This window comes from Chiloscyllium plagiosum, unplaced genomic scaffold (assembly GCF_037043375.1).
Source record: "Chiloscyllium plagiosum isolate Xiang-an unplaced genomic scaffold, Cpla_swu_hap1 HiC_scaffold_7, whole genome shotgun sequence".
Taxonomy (NCBI): Eukaryota; Metazoa; Chordata; class Chondrichthyes; order Orectolobiformes; family Hemiscylliidae; genus Chiloscyllium; species Chiloscyllium plagiosum.
In genome coordinates this window covers 103,679,956-103,706,334 of record NW_028270145.1, presented here as the reverse complement: position 1 = coordinate 103,706,334, position 26,379 = coordinate 103,679,956, and the positions used below count along the sequence as shown (strand labels likewise).

The following is a 26,379-nucleotide window of genomic DNA, read 5'->3' as shown; positions in this document are numbered from 1 at the left end:
TTAGCGCTTCAACAGGAATGAGGCTTCTTGATGAAGGGCTTATGCTTGAAATGTCGACTCTCCTGCTTCTTGGATGCTGCTTGACCAGCTGTGCTTTTCCAGCACCACACTCTACGACTGTCAATAGCAAGGAAACAGGCTCAGCCCAATTAAGGGCAGTGGCTGGGCTGTCAGCTGGAGGACCAATCACGGATATTGCAGCCTGAAAGCATCAGCATAAAACTGGAGGAGCATTCTTGAACATTCAAAACTCAAATTAAAGACAGCCTTCACAGCTGGAATATGTGAATCCTGTTGCAGGACAGCCATAGCTATTGCTGCCCCAAGCACGGAGTGTGTCCAGCTCTGCCCAGTTCAAAAGCTGATAGTTTGGTCTGAAGGCTAGCTGAGAAAATTCCAACTGCCTCTGACAATTAGCTTAAGTGGCCAAGGACAAACACAGATCGAGGATGGGCATGAGGCCTTCTCAAAAGCTGCAATGCACTCCCAGGGAAATAGTCTGGGGGGGGTTGGGGGCAGCACAATGGATACAGGAAATTGATATGTTGGCCATCAGTAGGGGTTTTAGTGCCACCATAACCATTCCCAGCCTAGGGAGGGCCCTGCTGACTTTGATCCTTCTAATGTTCGGCTAAAGGCAAACTAGAACTCACTCGTTTTAATAGCAGAGATGAAGTGCCAAACGAAAATAAAGAACAGTTTTACAAAAAAAAAATCATCTTTATTGTCTCAATTAAGCAGGCGTCATGGGAATAAAGCCCTAAATAAATTTGGCATTTCAACCGCATATTCAATACAAAAGCAATGCCATTCTCTCATCTGCAAGATCCACCAAAGGAGAGTGTTTGTAGGCTTGTAAATAACAGTGAGTAAGATGGTGCAGGATTAAAATCTTGGCTCTCTCCTTTCGCAAGTGTCAACATTTAACTCGACTGAAAGGGTGGAAAGAAATGAAAAGTCCTTCAAGGTCTGACAAAAACAACATTGTGGCGCTTATCCCACTCACAGCATCAAGGACCTAGGTTCGATTTCAACCTTGGGTGACTGTGTGGAGTTTGCATATTCTCCCCGTGTCTGCGTGGGTTTCCTCCGGGTGCTCCGGTTTCCTCCCACAATCCAAAGATGTGCAGGTTAGATGAATCGGCCATGCTAAATTGCCCATTGTGTCCAGGGATGTGTGGGTTAGGTGCATTAGTCAGGGGTAAATGTAGAGTAGTAGGGTAGGGAATGGGCCTGTGTGGATTGCTCTTCGGAGGGTCAATGTGGGCTTGTTGGGCCAAAGAGCCTGTTTCCACACTGTTGGGATTCTATGATATATCTCAGATTTGATAAACCTTCTTTTGGGAAAAGCACAAGAGCTGGCTCCAATTCCATAGCAAATGAAAACTGAAGACAAATCCAATTACCTGGCAGTGACCATAAACCAGTAATTCAATTCCAGACTCTCACTGGTGCAACGTGCATGGCTTTGCTTGATTGTGACAGCATGTAATGTTCTCTGAATCATTTGATTAAATTACTGCCTTGGAAAATAATCACCAGACTTAGATCTTCCAAGTCAATTTGTCTCAACCCACTGAAATCGCTCTCCACTTATAAATTCCAATGAGAGAAATGGGTGATTATAACTTTGTTGGTATTTGGATTGAATGATGTTAAACTCAACTTTCCCATTGAAATAACCTCAATTTCCAGCGTCCTTTGTCCTTGAAGCACATCCTGAAAAACACTTCAGCTAAGCAGCATCCTCTAGCCCACTCCACCAAACAGTTTAAATGCTCTGTGTGCCAGAATGGGAACTTACATTCCTCACCAACTTTGAATCAATAAAACTGAACTCACTTGATATGAAAACTTGCATAAAACTTGTCACAAATGGTTCATCCAGAGGCTAGCCAAAAAAGTTCCAATTGGCCTCTGACAATTAGCTTAAAGTGGCCATTGACAAACAAAGATCGAAGATGGGCATCTGGCCTTCTGAATCCCTGCAATTTACCCCCAGAGAAATAATCTGTGCAGGACAGTCAACAAACCAGAGATGGGAGGACTTATGACATAGGAGTTAAAGTCAGTTTAACCACTACCAAAGAGGAAGGATTCTAAAACACTCTGCTAACATGGGACCCCTTTTTGTCCCCACTCAACATGCAGCTCAGAGCCAGAAGTGAACATTTATCTGCAATGTGCGAGGCAGTGAGCTTTAAAACATTTTGTTTTCATCTTTTGCGCAAAGACCGGCAACCAATCTTTTAAATAAATTAAATGTCATTGCTAAGAGGTTTACCCTCTGGTGTGTAAGGCAGTTGGGGGAGGGAGGAGATTTGCATGTTTATTTAAACCACAAAGACATTAATTCTAGACAAACAGTTGTGCAGTCTAACACTACCTGAATGAATTGAAAGTTTCCATTTTGCCTTCTGTGAAGGAGTCAACCATAGGGAGGACAGATTCAATTCAGGGCCTGCAATCAGCAAATTACATTCACTGACAACAGTTAGCTCAAGTCATGCGAGGTAAATTCAGAGTTTTCCACTTTCTGAGCTTTTACAGCACAGGAGTTGGCCACTTGGCCCATCCTGAATGTGCTAGCTCTTTTTAAACAAGTTTGATACTTCACAAAATCTCTCATTTGAAAAAAATCATATTGAAAACAAGCTTTTCTCTCGCAAGGGCATTCCTTGTCCCAACAATCAACTGAACAAGAAATTCCCTAACTTTATTGTATTCCACAATGCACAGAAAAAGTGAAAGTAGATTAAATCAGGACTTCTTAAGAATAGAATCATATAAATCCTTCTGAAGATAGAAAGAAATTACAAGGTTATGTTGAAAGTGTGATGGTGGGGAGGAGGGTTGCAGCACCAATTACATAGCACAGGGGTTTACTGAAGAGTGAAATCAGGAGGGAGGAAAGGGGGCACGAGTTAGCCTTGGCTGAGAAGATTAGGATGAATCCAAAGAGGTTCTTCAAGTATATTCAAAGGAAAAAGAATAGCTGGAGAGAGAATAGGGCCCCTCAAGGACCCAATTGGACATGTATGTGTAGAACCACAGGAGATGGGGGAGGTCATCAATGAATATTTCTCCCTGGTGTTTACCGTGGAGAAAGACATGAAGTTAGTGGTCATATCTTGGAGACAGTTCATATCAAAGTAGAGGTGATGTTGGACATATTAGAATGTACGAAGGTGGATAAATCTGCTGGCCCTGACCAAATATATCCAAGAGGCTAGAGAAGAAATTGCAGGGGCCTAGCTGATACTTTCGCATCATTGTTAGCGAAGGGTAAGTTCCTGGAACCAAAAGAGAAAATGCTGTAAAATCTCAGCAGATCTGGCAGCATGTGTAAGGAGAGAAAAGAACTGATGTTTCGAGTCTAACTGACCCTTTGTCAAAGCCCATGGAAAGTTCCTGGAAGACTGGAGGATAATGAATGTTATGCCATTATTCAAGAAGAGTTGCAAAGAAAAACCTGGGAACTGTAGACCAGTAAGCCTCTGTGGTAGGTGAGTTATTGAGAAGATTCTGATGGACAAGATATACATGCATTTGGAAAGACAGGATTTGATTGGACGTAGTCAGCATGGGCTTTGTGCATGGGAGATCATGTCTCACAAATTTGTTAGAGTTCTTTGATGAAGTGACCAGGAAGGTTGATAAGGGTAGGGCGGTAGACATGGTCTATATGGATTTCAGTAAGGCGTTTGATAAGGTTCCACATGGTAGGCTACTCTGGAAGGTTAGGTTACATGGAATCCAGAGCAAGTTGGCAAATTAGATACACAATTTGTTTGATGGTAGGAAGCAGAGGGTAACAGTGAAAGGATGCTTGTTGGACTGGAGGCCTGTGACTAGTGGAGTGCCTCAGGGGTTGGTGCTGGGCTCATTACTGTTTATTATCTGTATCAATGATTTGGATGAGAATGTACAAGGCATGATTAGTAAGTTTGCAGGTGACACGAAAATAGTTGGTATTGTGGACACAGAAAGGTTGTCAGAAATTGCAGCAGGATCTTGATCAGCTGGGGAAGTGGGCTGAGAAATGGCAAATGGAGTTTAATAGAAATAAGTGAGAGATCTTGCATTTTGGAAAGTCAAATCAAGGTAGGAATTTCATGGTGAATGGTAGAGCCTTAAGGAGTGCAGTGGAATAAAAGGGACTTTGAGAGTTCAGGTGCACGGTTCTCTGAAAGTGGAGTCACAGGTAGACAGGGAAGTGAAGAAAGCATTTGACACACCAGCCTTCATCAGTCAGAGCATTGAGTATTGAAGTTGGGAAGTTGGTGAGGCCACACAGAGTACAGTGTTCAGTTTTTGTCACCTTGCTATAGGAAGGATGTTATTAAACTAGAAAGCACGCAGAAGAAATTTACAAGGATGTTGCCAGGACTCAAGGGACTGAGTTATTGGGAGAGGTTAGACAAGCTGGGACATTTTTCTTTCAAGTGTAGGAGACTGATGAGGTTATCTTATGGAAGTGTATAGGATCATGAAAGGCATGGTGTTATGACACTGGGTAAACTCCTCTGCTAATTTAAATCCAACACAGAGAAGCTTACCTCATGCAGTAATCTGTTAAATTTTGGAGAGGCAAAGAACTATTCCAGAGGTCATTAAAGTAAAAATTAACAATTTTATTCTTTAAGTCCAAAAGAGAACATTAAACAACTATTTACAACTCCTTTCTCAAACTTATCTTTTACCTCCTACTCTACAATACCTGTCTGATAAAACCCCCGAATTAGATTTACAAAAAAAAAATTCAACTTTCAAAACTAGCGAGCTGTCAAATCCTCTTCTTGTATCTTCCCTGCAGATTTTCCTCGGTCGTCTTTTCTTCAGTATTCTGCTCCACACATCTTCCATATTAACAGGTACCTTTCAGACAGCTATTCATCCAGCAATCTATACTTGTTGGCGCTTGGCAGTTCTTCCCCTAACTGTTCAAAATGTCTGGTTTTATACCCCAAATCAATGGATCATTTCATTGGTTTTGATGTCATCAAAAATATTATATTTCAAATTCAATTGGAGTTTGGTATCTTGGGGCAAAATTTAAACCGATTGGCTGAATTTGAATTTGTTTTTGATCCATTGCAACACAATTCCAGCTACTTGTTTTGACCAAGTGTTACATTTTTACTTTGTTCAGGACACTCTGTGCTTTCAATCAGTCCTTGACAGCTTTTCAACTCTCTTAAAGGCACAGTACACACCTCCACCTTCATAACAATGGGAAGGGTGAATGCACTAAATCTTTTTCCCAGGGTTGGGGAGTCGAGGACTAGAGGGCATCAGTTTAAGGTTAAATCGGAAAGAATAAAAGGGAACCTCAGGGGCAACATTATTTACACAGATGGTGGTAAGCATATGAAATGAACTGCCAGCAGAAGTAGTTGGCGTTGGTCCAATAACAGTGTTTAAAAAGCTTTTGGACAAATACATGGATAGGAAAGGTTTAGAAGGATATGGGCCAAGTGCAGGGAAATGGGGTTAGTGTGGATGGACATTTTGGTCAGCATGGACCAGTTTGGGCCAAAGGGCCTGTCTACAATCTGTAGGACTCTATGACCCTCTCAAAAGGATTGGCACAGTCATGACAAACTGATTGGCCTTCCAACTGTACTATATAATTTTGTAAATATCTTCCTTTATTCTTTGAATGATTTTGAATTCATGCCTACCCATTACTGATTTCAGGGAAATAGTTTCTCTCCTGTCAACCTCATCAAAACAAAAAGAAAAAAATCAAATTGACATAACACAATTTGACTCAATTGGTCAATGCTCCAGAAGATCCTCATATAACCTCCCTTTCTATCCAACCATCAACTAATCTACCACAACTGCTGCCTTTATTAGCTGATCTCCAGCTTCCTCAAAGATTCATTTATGCCATTCACCATCACTACTCCACGTTCTTATCCCTTTCTTGGGTAAGGATGTTCCTTCTGAATTCCTGACTGGTTCTATTTGTAAGAATCTATTCATGATTGCTACTTTTTGATGATATTTCCACAAATGGAAATAACATAAATAATGCTACCGAATAAAAATTAAGTCTTCCCATTAAGTCATCCTTCAGCTTCCCTAATGCTAAAGACAAGTCCCAGTCTGCCCAGCCCTTTCTTGATAATTACATTGCTTCTTTTAAATGTATGCATTTTCTCTACATCCTTTATCATGACATGGAGATGAGAACTCTGCATCGATCTCCAATGTGTTCGAGGTGAGGTTCAGTACAGATTCAATTCAATCATGTTACCTCTAGGTTTTGCCTGTTGAAACCAATGAAAAGGTTCACATTCTATTCTGCGATCTCAAACAATACAGCCCTGGCTTCATTCTCTCAGAAGGGCGTCTAAAACTGGATAAACACTCTGCTCACTATCCAATGTACGTGGTATGGGGGTGGACACTTGGTGAGGGAACAAGATCAGATTTACAGCCAGCCCCTCAACTGACAAAACCCATATCGGGAACAAAACATTTGTCTGCAAGAGGCACAGCCCAAAGAATTAATTAATTATCTCTTGTTGTTGAGGAGGCAAAAAGCAGACAGGAAACGAGAAACCAAGTTTAGGGAATATGACAGCCAGAGACAAACATCAAAACTGTTCCAGATGTTTCTTCGCTCATTTTGTGGGGTGCTCCCATACAAAACACCATCAAACACTCACTCAATTAGAATGAAACAGTACATTTTTGTTTCTTTCCTTCCAAGAATACTTGGCGACCTTGTGAAAATATGACAGCACTAATCTCCTCCCTGCAGACTCCCCACATTTATTTAATCCAGATGTCACCAGGCTGCAGTCGGATTGTTGAGTTCTTTCAGGTACAAAGAGACATGGGGCTTAACTTTAACCCTGAGTTGATGGGTCAGGAAGCCTACATGATCAGGTAGAATGTCAAATTTACTTTGCATAGATAAAAGTGTGCGTGTGGTGATTGAGATTGAGAGCAAGAGAGAAAGAAAGACAAGCGCAGCACTATACGTGTCAGAACCCATTATAACAGTTCTTCGAATCAAAACAGAAAATGTTGTACTTTCAGGCTCAGCTGGTGAGTTGTTATCTGTGGAGAAACACCAACAGAGTTAAAGTTTCAAGCCTGTGACCTTCTGATAAAAAAGGTCATTGACCGAGAATGGCAACTCTACATGTCACTCCACAGACGCTGCCAGACCTGGCACATTTCCAGCCTCTCCTGCTTTTAGTTCAGCTCCTTCAATATTTTACATCCAGTTTCCTCCGGGTGTTTGCGTTGCTGGTGACAATCAGGGTCATCTGTCTGACCACCGTTCCACCCACTGGTGGGACACCTGACAGTGACCTCACATCTTGTCACCAAATCTGGGGAGGAAGTCCCACCTCGGAGAACTTACAATCAAATGGCCAATCCCCCTCTCGCTCTAATTGTGGAGCCAAGCCTTCGGGTAGATGGTCTTGGAGGCTCTGCCTAGGGCAGATAGGCCAAGCGGCCCTTCGATGGACTCAGGAGACCCTTTTTTGATAAGAACCCCTCCCCTTAACTGGCCACTAGCTGCTCCAGCGAACTATACCAGGGTACAAACATGCTGCAGGTTTCTCCCACCACAACCCAATAGTGACAGGGCAAAGCCTCGAGTGGCCAATCTATCCCAAGACGCCATAAAAGCCAATCCAGAGTGACAAATAGAAAGGAGAGCACAAGAGCAAGGTATAGATTCTAAGACAGGTGCACAGAGGTGTAGAAGCTCAGAAAGAAAACAGGCCCTTAGGCCCATTACATCTGTGCCAGTCAAAACCAACTAAACAATACTAATTCCATTTTCCAGCACAAGGCAATGCCTTGACAACATCACTGCATATCAACATATTAAAACATTGAAGGTTTCTGCCAATCCCAACTGACAGGTAAGTTACAGATTCCCACCACTGTCCGGATGAAAACATTTCCCCACATCCTGTCTGCACCACCTGTTGCTTACCTTAAATCTACATCCCCAGGTCATTGATCTCCCCATCAAGGGGAGAAGTCTCTTCCTGTCTAAGTCCCTCAACTTTATAGAGTCAGAAACATCTCTCCTCTCAACGTCCTCTGCTTCAAGGAAAACAGCCCCAGTCTGTCTGATCTTTCTTACGATCTTAGATTTATATTGGAAGATCTTCACGATTAAAAAAAATTATTATGCTATGAAATGACAGGCCTGAGCAACTATATAGAACAAAGGTTATAGATGGTCTAACAAAAGCCTTCTCTCACCGATTTCTCTCACAGACAATGTTGTAGCAAACGGCTCATACCTGAAAGGGTTTATTCATCACAAGATAAGTTCTACCTGTCAGGATATAAGGGACTGCTCATTAGAGGTGCTAACCAGGTTTAAATGGATCTTTAATGACCATCCAGTTGTTCTTGTGCTAAGCTAGTGCTAAAGGAGTAATGCATGCTTATTCAAGTTCAGCCTGATACCTCACAAGATATAACTTCAGTATTCAGTATCTATTTCCATTACAACTTCGCAATTAAACTTTATGGTTGATTGAGATTAAACTTCTCTTCGACTGAAGACAGTGTATGGACATTCTTCCCCCAGTTTCAGTAACTTAGACTTCCATCAATAAGGATCATTAGTACCTGTACCCAGGGCATCTCAGGATGGTTTCAAAAGAACTTGACCACACAAACTGGTGTACCACCCAAAAGCAACAGAGCAAGGACGACGATAACAATGGTGAGGCAGACATCTGGAGTGAAAATTTCCAATGGTTAAAAGGAACCTGAAAATTCTCTAGCAATTCAGTTTATGGCACTTGTTATAGTTAACAAAAACAAAGAAATATTACACAGCACAGGTCAAAATCAGTTTAAGTCAGCATTGGATTCATCGCCAATCCATTAGCACTATTTTGCTTCCAGCTGCATTCTGTTTACCTGCTGTCCAAAAAAACAAGCAAACTGGAGGCTATGAACTAACTATTGGGCTTCACACCAATTATCCAGCTGGTGGATAACCCAAGGCAGTAATTCAATCTTCAGTGTCTGTTTTTATGAAGGCAGAGTTACATCATAGAATTCCTACTTTGTAACTCACTGCCAGCTGTCCTACTTGATATCCAGTAACTCCCCTTCTACGGTCAGAGGTATCAACACCCTTGTCTTTTGATCATTTCCAATCTTCAGTCAGATCTGAATTCTGCTCAACATGGAAATAATGTTGTTGCCCATTCATGTTTTGTTTTTAAAATCTCACAGCTAAGAGGAGCAATAGAATGATTTGTGTTTTCATTTGTTTATGCAATTACTGCCATCACTTCTTCCCTCATGACATTAGTTCATGCTGGGATTACACTCCTCTTAATTGGCAGCTCTCTGGTATAAAAATCCTCTCAGATATGTAGTTAAACAATGGGCAAGGTATTTTTCATAACATTATTTGTAGACTGTGGACACAAACTTAGAGGAAAGTGATCAAGGAATTAGTTTCCTAGATCAGAAATGGATGAACTTAAGAGGGTCAGTGAGGAGACTTCCAGGTGTGTCTTGCCTCAATTGGTTTTCATGACCAATTGGGGGAAGGATTGGGGGTAAGGGGTGTCTATTATAGCAGCATTGGGAAAACCATTGTGAACCAGCTCAAACACAAATAGCTGGGAGAAACTCAGCAGGACTGAGCATCTGTGGAGAAACCGCAGAGTCAAAATTTCAGGCCCATTAACCCTTCAAATGTTCACTCTGCTTGGTCTCCACAGATCCTGCCAGATCTTCAGTTTCTCCAGTAATTTTGATTTTTGTTTCAGATTTCCAGTATCTGCAGATCTTTAGTTTTTGTTTATGAACCAGCTGATCGCTTTCTTTCAACACTGCGATTGGTAAACATGAGGCACTGCACATCATGCACAATAAATCTGAAGCGACCTTCCTAATTGGCCTCAAGAAACATCCTACTGCAACTAGGCAAAATGCCCTGTTAATCTAATTACACAGTTACAACATAATAATTGACGCTTTCCTTAATAATCTTTATTTCCTTTTGGACCAATTTCCTCCCCAGCTACCTCTGCCTCATGCCTCACCCTCCATTCATCAAAGACCAGCACAAACATTTCCTAGAAAAGCTGGCTGGATACTAAGAACAGGATCCCATTCCCTTCCTTGCCCCAGTGTCATGCGGTGTTTAGACAGTCTTTACAACACTGAGATTCACTATTCTAGCATCACCATTATTCAGAGCTCAAGATCAGAATAGGCACAGCATTGATTCACTAAACAATGTATCCCATTACTTTACAAAATTCCTACCCTGCTGTCCCAAATCGACTCATTTTAAACTACATTGGGATATTTCTGCCACCTTACCTAAAAGGTACATTTCACATGCTAGCTAGAAACAGGTGCTGATCATTTGCAGGTAGCATCATGTCATCTTCATCACTAAACTGTAGTGCCAGTGAGGCTCACCAGATAGCAATCACTAAGGGACACTGGTTATTTTCTCTCCCTAATCCAGCCAACTCCATCTTAGTTTGAGATGAATCTGTAGGTACTGTGAATCAGAACCAAAACCTTCCTGGTTTTGGTGGAGGTGGAGGTGGAGGTTTGCATTCAGGGCAGCACAGTGGCTCAGTGGTTAGCACTGCTACCTCTCAGAGCCAGGGACCCGAGTTCAATTCCAGCCTCAGGCAACTGCGTGCGTGGAGTTTGCACATTCTCCCCATGTCTACATGGGTTTCCTCTGGGTGCTCAGTTTTCCTCCCACAGTCCAAAGATGTGCAGGTTAGGTGAACTGGCAATGCTAAATTGCCCATAGTGTTCAGGGATGTGTAGGTTGGGTGTAATAGTTAGGGGTAAATATCGTTAATAGGGGAGGGGAATGAGTCTAGGTGGGTTACCCTTCGGAGGGTTGATGTGGACTTGTTGTGCCAAAGGGTTTGTTTTCACATCGTAGGGATTCTAGATTCTAGGTATTCCAGACTCATTGGGATCTTTTAATGAAAATGTAATTTTCATTTAGATGGAAGGATCTCATTAGGCCTTTATTTGTGTTTTCCTCGTTAATACACTGTTCTTACTGTGATGGTGGCATGGGGTTATGCCCTTAGAGTCCAATCCAGGAAGGCGGAGATCCAGGTTCAGCCCAGGTTCTGGATTGTAACTGGTAAGATTTCCCTTTGATTCCTGCTGTAAACTAATAAATAAATCTCAGTTTCCACTTTCTCTCCACTAGTCCAGTAACGAGTGCAAGACACCCATCACAGTTTGCTCAGAATCCATCACATACTATGGGGACGAGAGTGACACATTATGTTGGGATCATTCCTGTTATTATGGATTGAACATTATGATTCAGTTGCTTTTAAAATGAACTAACTTAAACATTGAAATTTGAAGATGAGCATCTTACCTCCAACGAGCGCAGAATCCATTCCACCATTACTGACAGGTGTATGTCCTGCTTTAGAAGGCTCTGCAATAAAACACATCAGAGAATCAAATCAGTCTGTTTAAGTATCTTTGCTAGAGCACATGGCCAGTCTAGAGAAACCAAGGATAACCTTTAAGATCTCATAAAACCCTTGTCCTCAAGAAAGCATGTCTAGATAAAGAAATTTGCATCAGCTCGACCCTTTTGGGCACTTTACAACCTGAACATCATCAGTTCAGGTCCAATTCCAGGAATGGAAAATGTAATCTAGACTCTAGACCAATTCCAAGGGACAGCCTCGTAATTGATAGTGATAGCATGATGTGATTTTGAACTAAATTTAGATTTACCAGATGAGAGAGGTCAGAGTATTACAGAAAAGGTATCTGGTCAACACTCTCTCCTGAATCAATAGTATCAGAAGGAAATGGTCTGGTCATTCATCTGTTTTGCTATTTATGTAGATCAACCACATGTTCAAGAATAAAACTTCAGGGCGATTCCAGCATCCACACTATATTATTTCTGTTTCCTTCCATTGTACCAAATGTTGAGTGACAATCTTCACAAACTAGGCTGGGTGGGTGAAGAAGCAGCCTTAAAAAATGATAAAATATTCCAAAATTAGCAGAGAAGGAACTTAGGAACTTGGTTAAAACTGTATTTCGTTTTGAAGTTGGGATATTTTATCTCCTGTGTGTGGTGCTTCTTTGATCCTCCCCAGATCTCTTCCAACTTACAAATCCATTGAGTTCGACAAATAGACAAAACAAGGTCCAACTCCATTCCTGCTGGACTCTGATTTAAAGGGTTAAGTAGGCAGTATCAGTGACATGGTCATGTGATGAAGGATTCTGCTGAGAGATGGTTCTGTGTGAAGCCTCATGCTCAGGCTTTTCCACGATATAATTAAAAGACAATGTTCAATAAATGTTTATCAATAGCTTAGACTCCTGTAATCTCTATCAATGCTAATTAAGACCCACAATATTGTTAACAATGATTTTACAGAGGTCCTTAGGCAATAAGTTACTCAAAAAGAACCCATATTGAAGCTAACATAACATAGCACAAGTCATTTGCATGTAGCAGAAAACAAATAGGGGATAGTTGTAACAACCAACATCAGAATACAACAGTATAAATTTTCATACGGGAGCAAAGTTTGCATGTGCTATTCATAATAAATTTGACTTCCATCTCCAGCAGTCAATATGATTTCTGCAGAGGTCTGTTTATTATACACTCAGAGGGACAAGTTAGGGATATGGAGTATTATGTAATCAGATATTGAATATTAATAAAATCTATTGTTTACAGGACACACACAAAGACCAAACCTGGACAGACCAGGGTGAATGTGGGAAGGACGTTCGCTATGCCCAGAAGCAGTGGTCATAGTTTAAGGATACAGAGGCGACCTCTTAGGACGGAGACGAGGAGAAATTTCTTCATCCAGAGTAGTGAGTCTGTGAAATTCTCTGCCGTGGCAAGCAGTTGAGGCCAAACCATTGGAGTTTTTCAACAAAGACATAAATATAGTTCTTAGGGCTAAAGAGAAGAAGGGTATGAGAAGAAAGCAGGAAGATGGCACTGAGTTAGATGGTCAACGTTAATCACATTGAATGGTGGAACAGGCTTGAAGGGTTGAATGTCCCCACTTATCTCTCCACCCTGGAGGCTCCCTGCCTCCATTCCTGATGAAGGGCTTTTGCCAGAAACGTCAATTTTCCTGATCCTCGGATGCTGCCTGACCTGCTGTGCTTTTCCAGCACCACTCTAACCTAAACACTTGAAGGGTTGAATGGTCTACTCCTGCTTCTATTGTCAATGTTTCTACAAACAAAGCAGCATTGATGCACCCAGATTTGTTAACCTTCCAGAGGTCCACATTTGCATCTGGGGTTTGGGGGTGGGGGAGGATGACAATGCTGGTCACAGCTGTCTCACGGTGTTGTCTGACTAAACAAAACAGTGTTGCAATGTCCCTCACACCAAAATCAGCATCTCTGGGTACGTAATGGCCCAGTAGCAGGACAGCCTCGCCAGAGTCGGTGGCAGCAGTGATCTTGTAACAAGTCTTCAGCAGTAGGTGACAACAGGGGAAAGAGGAAATGAAGGTGAGGGAGGGCACGAGACCGAGAAAACCATTTCTGGAGGAATGGGCATCTTTGGCAGAAAGGGAACGCATGGAGAAAAGGAGACAGAGGCAAAGGATTTCCTGTATCAGCTCCGTTCTACTTAAATAGCCAACTTTTCTAGTTTAATCTTCATTCCCCTGGCCCTAGGCCTTTAGAAACATGAAGGCAAATTAAGGAATTCTTGCTCCATGATTTTTAGGTCATCCAATCCATCTGTTGCAGTACATAGTCAATGACCAGGCGTGGCTGTTTCAAAAGGCTAAGCCCACACCAGGAGAGCTGCCCAGTTTCTCTCCTTTGTTTACAATCCATAGTGTTTGCCAGACCATTCCATACGGCATTTGAGTCATTTATTGTGAGTCCAGAGTCTCATGTAGAACAGACTAGGCAAGTTTGGCAGATTTCCTTCTTAGAAAGGCCTTGTATTTTTCCAAAAATCAATAATGGTTACAGCGGACTTTTAATTGCACATTTTGTTGAATTCAAATTTTGCCATCTGCATGGGCGTAATTTGAACTCATGTCCCCAGAGTGGGATTGCAAGTCCCGTGACATTATCACTACGCCACTGCCTTTCCTAAACTAGAAACTTTAACCAGTCCAGAAGATCTCCAATACATTTCAATTCCTAATCTTTGTCGAGTTTGCTGAATTGAACCTTAGTCACATACAAACTGATACTCCAGGGCCCAACAGGAACAAAGGATTGACCAGGGTTTCTACTTAATTTAGTTACTAGTTCTACATCTATCACTTAAGGGTAGGACCAGACCCTATCACATTTGAAGGGAATTCTGATATTTTATAGCTTACTGCAGTATTGAAGGAGTGCTGTGCTGCCTGTGGGATCAGCCTTGGGCTAATTTGATCATTTTCAATTAGACATTAGAAAGAAAAATCACTGAAGAGCAGAAGGTTTCTTCTGGTGCTCTTGATTTCTTGACTAACATTAAAGTACATTCTCAGATTATGAAAGGGTGCCTGTGATTGTCATTCTATCCACCACCTTAAACATTCACTCCTTCATCACCTATGTACTGTGGTGGCAGCTTGTACAGCTAACAAGTTTCTGCACTGTGTTTTGAGGACTCCTTTGAAAGCCTTGTAGTTGTACCTTGCCTTTAACAGAGTATATCTTTAATGGTTTAAGTGTAGTTGGTTGCTGTAATATCTGCTTCATAGCAGACATTTTCTGCTTTGAGAAAACAAGCCCACTGATTTAATTAATTCCTGATGAGCGATTAAATATTGGACCATTAAACATGATAGAAAGCATGTTGAAAATCTGTGATCGCTAAAACCTAAATTGCCAAAGGCAACAGGCAACACTGATTCCTGCGCATGCAAGATGTACAACCACCTTGGTTTGGAAGTACATTGCCATTCTTTTACAGTCATCAAGTCAAAAATAAATCTAATTCCCTCCCGAAAAGTGGGTGTACATACCACCATATACATTGCTGTGTAAAAACGGAAACTGGCACTGATCGCCTTAACAGTTGTGCAGAATAGGCAAAAAAATGTTGGATGGGGTTGGGGGCGGGGTGCGGTGTTGGGGGGTAGTGTTGGATGGGGTGGGGGCTTGCACGCTGTGTGCTGCTGCAGTCTCCTGAATAGGGAGCAGACTTTAAAAACTCCAAGCCCCAGAGGAAAGACATGTAATTGATTAACCGAATAAATCGATTATCCGAATGAAATAGTGCCCACCCATCACGTTCGGATAATCGAGGTTCCCCTGTTGTTGTAGTTTTAAAAGGTAATTGGTAGAGTACCACATGTTAGGCTACACAATAAGAGCTCAGGATGTTGGACGTAATTTATTAGCATGGGCCTAGCAAGGATTGACCAACACAAAAACAGAATTTGCTGGAGAAATTCAGTCTGGTAGCATCTGTAGGAAGAAAGTAGAGTTAATGGATCGAGTCTGGCGAGCCTTCATCAGTTTCAGATCCCAGCATCAGTAGCTCTTTGTTTTGGTTCAGAGGATTGGCCTAGTTGGTTATAAGGTGAGGAGGGAACATTTTAGGATGGTAACCTTTAATTAATGGAGTGCCAGTGGGATCAGTGCTGCAGCCACAATTATTTACTGTATGTTAGTGACTAGGAAGAGGAAACTGAATGTACAATAGTTACGTTTATTGTCAGAAAGTAGAAATAGGCCATTTGACCCTTTGAGCCTGCTCTGCCATACAACATGATAATGGCTGAACATTAACTCAGTCCCAGTTCTCTCTGCATACTCATTGATCCCTTTGGCTCTAAAAAGAATTATATTTATCACCTTCTTGAAAATATTCAATGTTCTGTCATCAACCACTTTCTATGGCAGAGTATTGCACAGGCTCACCACTCTCTGGGTGAAAAAAATCTTGTTAGCTTAGTTCTAAAGAACCTAACCCATGTCCCTAAACTGTGATTCCTTGTTCAGAGCTCCCTAGTCATAGGGTCTGTTTCTATACTGTACATCTGTGACTCTTTGGTCCACCCGTCCATGCTGACCAGATATGCTAATTTAATCTAGCCCCATTTGCTAGCACTTGGCCCATATCCCTCCAAACCTTTCCTATTCATGTACCTATCCAGATGCCTTTTAAAATGTTGTAATTGTACCAGCCTTCACCGCTTCCTCTGGCAGCTCATTTCATACATGTACTACCCCCTGCATGAACAAGTTGCCCCTTAGGTCTCTTATGTCTTTCCCCACTCACCCTTAACCTATGCCTTCTAGTTCTAGACTCACCCACCCCATTTATTTTGTCTAGTCTTGTTTGAGTTTTATACATTTCAATGAGATTCCCAGTCATTTTTAAAAATTCCACTGAATGGTCCGAATGAATCTTCTCTCACTGCTGTTAAGAAAGGTGACACAGAAATAGATGGGAAACAAGTGTTGGAGATGAAACAGGCTCTATGGAGGAATTAGGAGAAAGTGAGGATTGCAGATGCTGGAGAGTTAGAGTCGGAAAGTGTGGCGCTAGCAAAGCACAGCAGGTCAGGTAATGTCCGAAAAGAAGGAGACTGACTGTTCAGGCGTAAGCCCCCTTCATCTATAGAGGAATTAGACAGATTAATTATGTGGACGGAAAAAAGGAATAAAATTTGGGAAAACGTGAGGTTGTGTGCTTTGGTGGGATGCTGCTTAGGATGGAAGATTTAAGCTTGAAGCAAGGTTGAATAGGCTTGGGCTGTTTGCATTAGAGCAGAGAAGACTGAGAGGTGATCTGATTGAAGTGCACAGAGTCTTCTCTGGGTTGCGCTTCAGCGGGCGGTGTGGACTTGTTGGGCCGAAGGGCCTGTTTCCACACTAAGTAATCTAAGTAATCTAATCTAATCTAAGAAAGTCGTGAGGAGCATGGATAGAGTGGATAAGGAGCAGCTGCTCCCTTTCATTAAAGGGTCAGTCATGAGAGACACTGGCTCAAGGTGAGGGGAAGGAGTTTAGTGGCGAGACATGAGGAAAAGGCTTTGTACCCAGAAGGGTGGTGACAGTCTGGAATGTGTTTTCTGGGAGGGTGGCAAAAGGAGAGTTACCTCATATCCTTTCAAAAAGTACCTGAATGAGCACTTGGCACGCCGTAACATTCAAGGCTATGGGCCAAGTGCTGGCAAATGGTATTAGGTTGAAGGTCAGGCATTTCTCACCTTTTGGGGTAGATGATGGCCCAAATGGCCTCTTCTGCACTGTATGATTCTATGATTCCAAGAGGAGTTGATTATTATTTGATTGGAGAGATGGAGATGACCTTTACTGCAAATGGAAAGGAGCACAAAATTTGGGAGGATTTGCTAAAATTATGCAAGGCACTAGTCTAGCCACAGTTGCAATGAAGACTTTTGGGCCCCTTATCTAATGAAGGCACAGTTGCATTGAAGATAGAACAGAAGGTTTTCACTCGGCTGGCGGGACTGCTTTATAAGGAGAGGTTGAGTTGCTTGGGACTGTACGCATTGGCTTTAGAAGCAAGAAAAGCGAAACATACAAAGATTTTTATCGGACTTAACAGGGTACATTGTTCTCTCTTGTGAGAGGGTTGAAGATCAGAGGACATAAGCTCAATTGGGGGGAGTCACTGTTTCAGAAGAGTCCTGTAGCATGGAAACAGGGCCTTCAGCCCAACACATCCACGTTGACCTGGTTTCCCAAAATGAACTGGTACCCACTTGCCCGCTCTCTCTCTAAACCCTTCCTATTCATCTACCTGGCCAAGTGCCTTTTAAATGTTGTAAATGTACCAGCCTCCACCACTTCCTCTGGCAGCTCATTTTTATACACGCATGTGAAAAGTTGCCCCTCAGATCCCCTCTTAAAACTTTGCCCTCTCACCTTAAACCTGTGCCCTTTAGTTGTGAACACCCCACCCTGTGGAAAATACCTTGCCTATTTGCTCTCATGATTTTATAAACCTCTACAAGGTCACCCCTCAGCCTCCAACGTTCTAAAGTCCAAACCTCTCCTTATAACTCAAACTCACCAATCCTGGTAATGTCATTGCAAATCTTTTTTGCAACTTTTCCAGTTTAATAAAATCTATAGCAGGGCAAGCATAGATGAGGATTTTTGCCTCTCAGAGGCTGGTGAATCTGTGGAACTCTTTATCATAAAGAAGGCTGTGAAGACTGTGGAGGTAAGTATATTGAAGGCTGAGATAGACAATTTTAGCCAGTGAGAGAACCAAAGAGTAATGGGGAAAAGGCAGGAAAGGGGAATTAAGCAGTTTTTAAGATCAGACATGAGCTCATTGGATAGCAGAGCACAGTGAAAAGGGCTGAATGGCCCACCTCTGTTTCTAGATCTTATGGTTGTTGGCAGCAGTAAAACCACCTGACAGAGATAAAGATAGAATTTTATAATCTATTTGCCAACAGTTCAGCTTCCTTAGAGATGCTCATCTATCGACTAACCGAGCACAGCTCAAACGTTTCCATGCTACATAAACAATTCTCAGCCAACACAGAAACAGCAAAAAAAAGTTACAATTCCGATACTTGCTCCACATAATACAACTGCTGCTCATTGTAATATTCCCCAGCTTACTGCTAAAGGCCAGGATAATTGTTTCTTAAAGAAAGGCCTAACTTGGAAAAAGATATTCATGGGATAAAAGCATAATGTTCAGAAAATGGAGCTTAGTCTGTTATTTTTGGCTAAGTTTAATACACGTAGATAACAATGGATTTGACTGCCAACACAAAACAGCCCTAGACATTTGTACGGATGAGCAAAAGTGCATTATGCAAGAACGTTAAAATGTTAATCAAATACATGTGTACAAATAGTCACACCCACTGAGTAAACCCTCTGGAAAACCAACTTGAAAAGTCAGTGACAGGGGGTGGGGAAGGAGAATTATTGTAAGCCCTCTACATCAGCAGAGACAGGCAGATAGTGATCACTGGAACTCAACAGCTGTACATAACATCTAACTATTTTTGTCTTTAGACCACTATTTTCCATTCAGTTTAAAAAGCAAGTGTTTGAATCACTAATTTACCTCAGCACTACATTGTACTATAAAAACTGTGCCCTATCAGTGAGAGAGTGAGAGAAAAGAGTGCGCGAGAGCGTGAGAGCGAGCGAGAGAGTGAGAGCGTGCGAGCGTGAGGAGAGAGTGCGAGCGTGAGGAGAGAGTGCGAGCGTGAGGAGAGAGTGCGAGCGTGAGGAGAGAGTGCGAGCGTGAGGAGAGAGTGCGAGCGTGAGGAGAGAGTGCGAGCGTGAGTGAGAGAGAGAGACCGAGAGGGCGAGAGGGCACGAGGGAGAGAGTGCGAGAGTGTGTGAGAGAGTGAGCGAGAGCGAGAGCGTGCGAGAGCGTGCGAGTGTCCAGCAAAAATAGACTGAATGGTTTCCATCTGTGATGAATGATTCCATCATGTGTAGGTTATTGCTTTAGTTTTAGCTCAATGTCACTCTGCAAGGCGCATCAGCACAAATGATTATTAGTCAGCTCACGATAGATACAATATTCTTTCCACTTACGCCTGGGCAGAAATGCTTTGAGTTGTTCACTCGCAGTCCTTCTTTCCACTAAACCCATCAACAACCCTTGCTAAATTATCAGGAAGGGAAAGGACACTGAGGCATGGTTTATTGACCACAGGGGAAGCAAGGGAGCGACACAAGGAGTGGTAAATGGGGCCCTTTGCATTATCACTTCCAACAGAAACAATGGTAAAGCTCTTCAACATTTCAGGCAAGGTGATGGCCTAGTGGTATTATTGCTAGACTATTAATCCAGAGACTCAGGTAAAAGGACCTGGGTTTGAATCTGGCTGTGGCAGATGGTGAAATTTGACTTCGATTTTTTAAAAAACTCAAGTGTCTAATGATGGCCATTATTGATTGCCAAAAAATAAATAAATAAACCATCTGGCTCACTAATGTCCTTTAAGGAAGAAAACTGTCATCCTTACTTGGACTGGCCTACATTTGGTTCCAGATTCTCAGCAATATGTCTGACTCGGAGCTATCCTCTGGACAATTAGAGATGAGCAATAAATACTGGCCTTGCCAGCAATCCCTTATCCCATGAATGAATGAAAAAAAAAATGGTAGGAGAGAGCACTTACAGGTAGAGAGAAAACTCATACTGGAGGGTCAGAAAGAAGCATAGAATTTAAAATAAATGCTATTTTAGAAGCTGGAAAACTCTAGAACTTTCTTATTTTATTCCCCCCGCCAGTGGGAGAAGCAAATAAAGAACAACTTCAAGTAATAGTTAGAATTTGGATTGCACTGATCGAGACATGTCAGGTAAGGTCAATAGAATCGTGGCTTCCAAAAAGAGAGAGCTGGAAAAAATGCATGCATAGAAAACATTTGGAGGGTTGTAACGAAAGGACAAGGGAGTGAGAGTGGGTGAATTATTCTTCCATGGTGGCAGCACAAACAACAGGCCACATGGCCACTTCCTGTTCTGCATTCATTTTGTGGATTTGTTTGGGAAACATGTTTCACCACTATCTGGCCAACTCAATAGCAAATTTAAAATGAATCCATCAGCATAGAATCATTGGTTGTTTTTGTTTCCACATCAAGTGATGAAAAATAACCCTGTCATATTGGCTAGCTTCCTGCATAAAATGATACTGACCCAAGAGGAGGGAAATAGCTGATAAACTCTGGTCTGACAGATGGAAGTCTCAGGCTGCTCAAACATTCATTGCGTAAAATATTCAATATCTAGCTTTGTTCCTGTCAAAACCAATAAAGACATTATCAATCAAGTGTACACCTAAAAGCCTGGGATAAACTAAAACCATCTGAACCTTGTTTTTTATTCCTAGCCTCCTATTGACAGCAGGACAACAGACAACAAGCAACTTGTTTTTGTGCGGTATAACCAAAGACCTAGTTGTTGGATTCTGTACCATCGTGCCCTCTATTTATGACATTGTAACTAGAGAGCTTTTGGCCAAATTAATGTTATCTTAGAGTTACAACAAACAGAATTGTTCATAGGTCTGGTTCTGGATAGAGAAAGGGCTAACGTCACTACATATCAGCATTGACTGTACAGTTACAATGTTTATCATATCCAGGAGGTGTTTTTTGCTGCAAAATGGTCATTTTTCATTGAAATTTTAGAAAGTAGGCCATTCAGCCCTTCAAGCCTATACCACCATTCAATAATATCATGGCTGATCATGAATTTCACTATCCCATTCTCGCAAACTCTCCATACCCCCTTGATCCCTTTAGCCAGAAGGGCCATGTCCAGCTCCCTCTTGAGAATATCCAGGGAACTGGGTCTAACAGCTTTCTGTGGTGAGAAAACAAAATCTCTCGTCTTCTCCATCTCTTTCCCACAGTAGCCAAGACAATATTCCAGTTACATTCAGGAAACATTGTCCGGCCTCAGATGTTGCTAGCTTATTGTGCCCATTCTTTCCTGGCAACAATTAATTATTTTGCTCCATCGTACCAGAAAGACAAAACAAAAATCTGGAGCACAGCTTAAGATCAATAGCTCAAATACTTCACAAATAAGAGAGGACGCGTGGTTTAAAAAAAACTTCAGGTAGGACAGATGTTAAACAGTTACCCAATGTTAAAAATCACACTAGATTTGTTGAGATACATGGCATTGGCACAATTACAAAGCATGTGCTAGAGGGCAAAGCATTGTTACCTGGTCCAGGGTAAATACTGAAAACCACTTTGTACGCATCAGATTTAAAAGTTAACATTCGCCTGTCAATTGGGAGCATTTTTCAAGGAACCAACTCATGACAACTTCCATTCAGGAAGCACATATTACGAAACTGACAAAAAAAAAGTGGCAGATCGGAAGGAAGGATGTTGTGAAACTTGAAAGAGTTCAGAAAGGATTTACAAGGATGTTGCGAGGGTTGGAGGATTTGAGCTATAAAGAGAGGCTGAATATACTGGGGCTGCTTTCTCTGGAGTGTCGGAGGCTGAGTGGTGATCTCAGAGGTTTATAAAATCATGAGGGTCATGAAAAGTGTAAATAACCAGTGTCTTTTCCCTAGGGTGTGGGAGTCCAGAACTAGAGGGCGTAGGTTTAGGGTGAGATGGGAAAGACAAAAAAAGAGAGACCCAAGGAGCAACTTTTTCACACAGAGGGTGGTGCGTGTATGGAATGAGCTGCCAGAGGAAGTGGTGGAGGCTGGTACAATTGCAGCGTTTAAAATGCATCTGGATGGGTATAATGAAAAGGAAGGGTTGAGAGGGATATGGGTTGAATGCTGGCAAATGGGACTACTTTAGGTTTAGATATCTGGTTGGCATGGAGGAGTTGGACCAAAGGGTCTATTTTCAGAGATTGATAACAATTATGGGCACGGTAACCTTTTGTTCAATGAAAGGATCATGGTTGAGAGGGGAATAAGAGGGAGTGGTATCCTAGAGTGCGCATTCAGCCTCTGCAGTGTAGAGGTCAGCACACCAGACAGACAAACAACAGCACCATCCTGGTCAGCAGGCTTAATTACAAAGTTAGGGTTGAATCTGAGAGCAGAGTGTGCAGTCAGTTCAGAGGGAGATAGGTTCGAATGGGTGACAGGCAGAGAAATTGAGGCAACCAATGTCAGATGCATTACTGGAAATTTCATCATATGACCCTTCAATGTCCCCACCTGTCAAATAGCCTTTCCTTCACAGTATTTCTTCTATTTTTGTCAAGAGTTAAGGGTTGTTCATAGAAAAGGAACAAAGGCATAAGGTTTTGCATGTAGCATTGTTCGGGCAATTAATTTTCCATCCCTCTAGACTCCAGGGTCATTCAGAAAGAGGAAACAAAATATGACAATGTGATTTGCAATGCAACAGTGTTATATAAAGGGAGGCCAGAATGCAAGCATAAGTCAAATTTACTCAGGGCTGCTATCACTTTCCATCTAGATGCTCAGTGCAGCGAGCCACCATATCCTAGTCACAAAGACTGACATCTGTGCCTGGCATATATAAAATGAAAGTTGACAGAAGCTTATCCCAAGCAATACAAATGCTGTCAAAGTATTCTTCAGCAAAGAGTTAATTCACATATTAGTCCTCGAAGATTGCTCTATCTGTGCTACACAATGAAAGTGCGCCCTCATTAGATGGGGTGTGGGGGTGGATGTGTGGTTACATTTGGGTCATTTAAGACTCAATTCAGCTCTGAAATGTAATCCAATACTTTCATTGTCCAAAAATCCAGCACAAAGTGAAAGTAATCCATCAATCAGCCAGCCTTGACTTACACAGATGCTGGGTGGAAAAAGAAATGCCAGTCAGGAACAAAAAATCCTCTAAGTGATGTATTCTCTCAGCCTATGTCAGATCTAGTAGCAAAAATGCAGAGAGAAAGGGTTTATTTTAAATTGAGGGCAAATATCAAAAGATTTATGCACAAATGTACATTATAACTTAGAGCCCAGACTACACGGTTGTGATTTATTGGTTAACAACATGACTTTCCTAATGAATTACAAAGTACAAAGTACAGTCATAGGACCATAAGTGGTAGGAGCAGAATGAGGCAATTCATTCCATTGAATCTGCTTCACCATTCAATGAGATCATGGCTGATCTGATGATCCTCAAATCCAATTTCCTGCCTTTTCCACATAACCCTCAATTCTCTCTGGATTGAAAATTTGATCATCTTAGCCTCGAGTATACTCAACAACCAGCCTCGACAGATCTAAGAGGTACAAAATTTCACAGATTCACTGTTTGAGAAAATGACTATCCTGGCTGTGCAACCACTTACTTTGAATTGATGTTCGCTGGTGCTAGGCTTTCCCACAAGGGGGAAGCACATCTCTATCAAGCCACCCCAAGTATATTTGGGGAGAAAGTGAGGTCTGCAGATGCTGGAGATCAAAGTTGAAACTTTATTGCTGGAACAGCACAGCAGGTCAGGCAGCATCCAGGGAACAGGAGATTCGACGTTTCGGGCACAGGCCCTTCTTCAGGACTGAAGAAGGGCCTGTGCCCGAAACGTTGAATCTCCTGTTCCCTGGATGCTGCCTGACCTGCTGTGCTGTTCCAGCAATAAAGTTTCAACCAAGTATATTTGGGTAAAGTAGCCCATCTTTTGACCTCCATCGAGTACACAAGCCAACCTGCTCAATTTCTCATCATTAGAGAGTCTGTGCAGCTGATTCCCCCGAGTTAACTTTTTCTGGAGTGCCTCTAATGTCAGTCTATCTTCTTTAGATAAGGGATCCAAACTTGTTCTCAGTATTCTAGGTGTGGTCTGTTTTGTGTCATGTACAGTAGTTTTGTCAGAGATTGCATCATACTCCAACCTACCCATTCTTCAAGTGTCTCCCAATATATTTAGTAACAATATCTAAAACTTGCTAATGTAACTTGTAGCCAATAACCAAGATGCAATAAAATGCATAACATATAAAACATGAGTGTCATCTCATTAAGACTCAGTAGTGGTTTTCCTTTACAACTATCAACCCTGTCGGGCCCCAGGCCCAGTCAAGAAACCTCAAAAATTACTCATCCCTATCCTGAAAGAGCAACCCTTGATTTTAAAACAAAGCCCCCTGTTCTGAACTGACAACCAGGGAGTTCACAAGGATGATTCACTCGATGGAGAGAGTGCCTTATGAGCAAAGATTAAACAGGATTGGGACTCTACATATTGGAATTTAGATGAAACATATGTTCCCAAAGGGTCTTGAGGTGGTAAATTTTGAGTGGATGCTTCCCGCTTGGCAGAGTCTAGGACCAGAGGGTATCGTTTCAGAATTAATGGTGAGTGGCAATTTAAAGCTGACATGAGGAAGAAATTCTGAGAGTCGAGTTCCTTTGAAACTCCTTCCACAGAGCGCTGCAGGGGGTAAAGGCCTTGTGTACAGTTCAGGCAGAGATAGACAAGTTTGATGGGTCTTTAGTAGCATGGTTTAGAAGGAAGGAAGTGAGGTCTGCAGATGCTGGAGACCAGAGTTGAAGAGTGTGGCACTGGAATCAGCCAGTCGGGCAACATCCGAGATGCAAGAGAGTAAATGTTTTGAGCATAAGCTGTTCATCAGGAATGAATGGATTAGAAATTGGCTAAAAGATAGGAACAGAGATTAAGTCTGGATAGATCTTGCTTCAATTGGAGATAAATTAAAAGTGATGTTGAGAGCCTTGCATTTTCTGATTTATATGCATAATTTGGAGATGGGTTTGAGGGCAAAGTCTCTGAATTTGCAGGCAATACTAAGCGAGGAGCAACAGTGAATTGTGAGACTGGCATGGAGCGATTTCAGAGACACTGACAAGTTAGCCAAATGGACAGATACCTGGCAGATGAATTTCAATGCACAGAAATGACAGTGTAATGATTGTAACAAAGTCAGCTAGGTGGACCTCATAGAATAGGAGTTCCCTGATCAGACCAGGTTTAGACATCCAGTCAAGGAGCCCTGACTGACAGAACGAAACAGGAGTGTCACACATCCCGCTCAGAGAGATGAATCAGTGTCAAGGAATTTCCACATGTAAATAAGGGGTGATTTGCTGATGCAGGCACCAGCCTCTGCTGAGTTATTTGAGTGAGATAATGTATTTTGATTAAAGAAACAGATATTACAGGCTCAAACGTACAACTTTAATGGAGAGTACAGAAGGGCCTCAAGATTCATGTGCATAATTCTCAGAATGTGGTCACAAGCAGCATGTGGCTCTGTGGTTAGCACTGCTGCCTCACAGCACCAAAGACCAGAGTTTGATTCCAGCTTTGGGTGACTGTGTACGTGGAGTTTGCATGTTCTCTCAATGTCAGCATGGGTTTCCTTCATGTGCTCTGGTTTCCTCCCACAATCCAAAGATATGCAGGTTAGGTGGATTGGCCATGCTAAATTTCTGAGTGTCCAGGGATGTGTAGGTTAGGTGGATTAATTATGGTTAAAAACCCCATATGGCTGGGGTGGGGTGCTGAGGTTTGGTGCAGAATCAACGTGCCAAATGGGTGCTACCTGCCCCGTAGGGATTCTGCAATCCTCTTTTGTTGAAACAGTTGTTAAAGTAGCTTATAAATAGAGGAAGGGAGTTGTAAAAGCAAACAAGTTATGCAAATTAATGATTAGACCACATTTAGAGTCATAAAGCTGTACAGCACGGAAACAGACCCTTCAGTCCAACTTGTCCATGCCAACCAGATATCCTAAATTAATCTAGTCCCATTTGCCAGCACTTGGCCCAGATCCCTCTAAATCCTTCCGATTCGTATATCCATCCAGATGCTTTTTAAAAATGTTCTAATTTTCCCAGCCTCAACCACTTCCTCTGGCAGTTCATTCCATACATGCATGACCCTCTGCATGAAGAACTTGCCCCTTAGTTCTCTTTTATATCTTTGCACTCTCACCTTAAATGTTTGCT

General features: G+C 42.1%; 1 protein-coding gene across 1 annotated transcript in view; it reads right to left on the bottom strand.

The window, feature by feature from the left end:
• Window positions 1-26,379, bottom strand: part of LOC122548013 (glycophorin-C) — a 103,120-nt gene that overhangs the window by 5,663 nt on the left and 71,078 nt on the right. Inside the window, exon 3 of the mRNA XM_087989331.1 lies at window positions 11,390-11,452. Coding sequence (XP_087845457.1) covers window positions 11,390-11,452 — 63 coding nt within the window. The remainder of the gene's footprint in view (window positions 1-11,389; window positions 11,453-26,379) is intronic.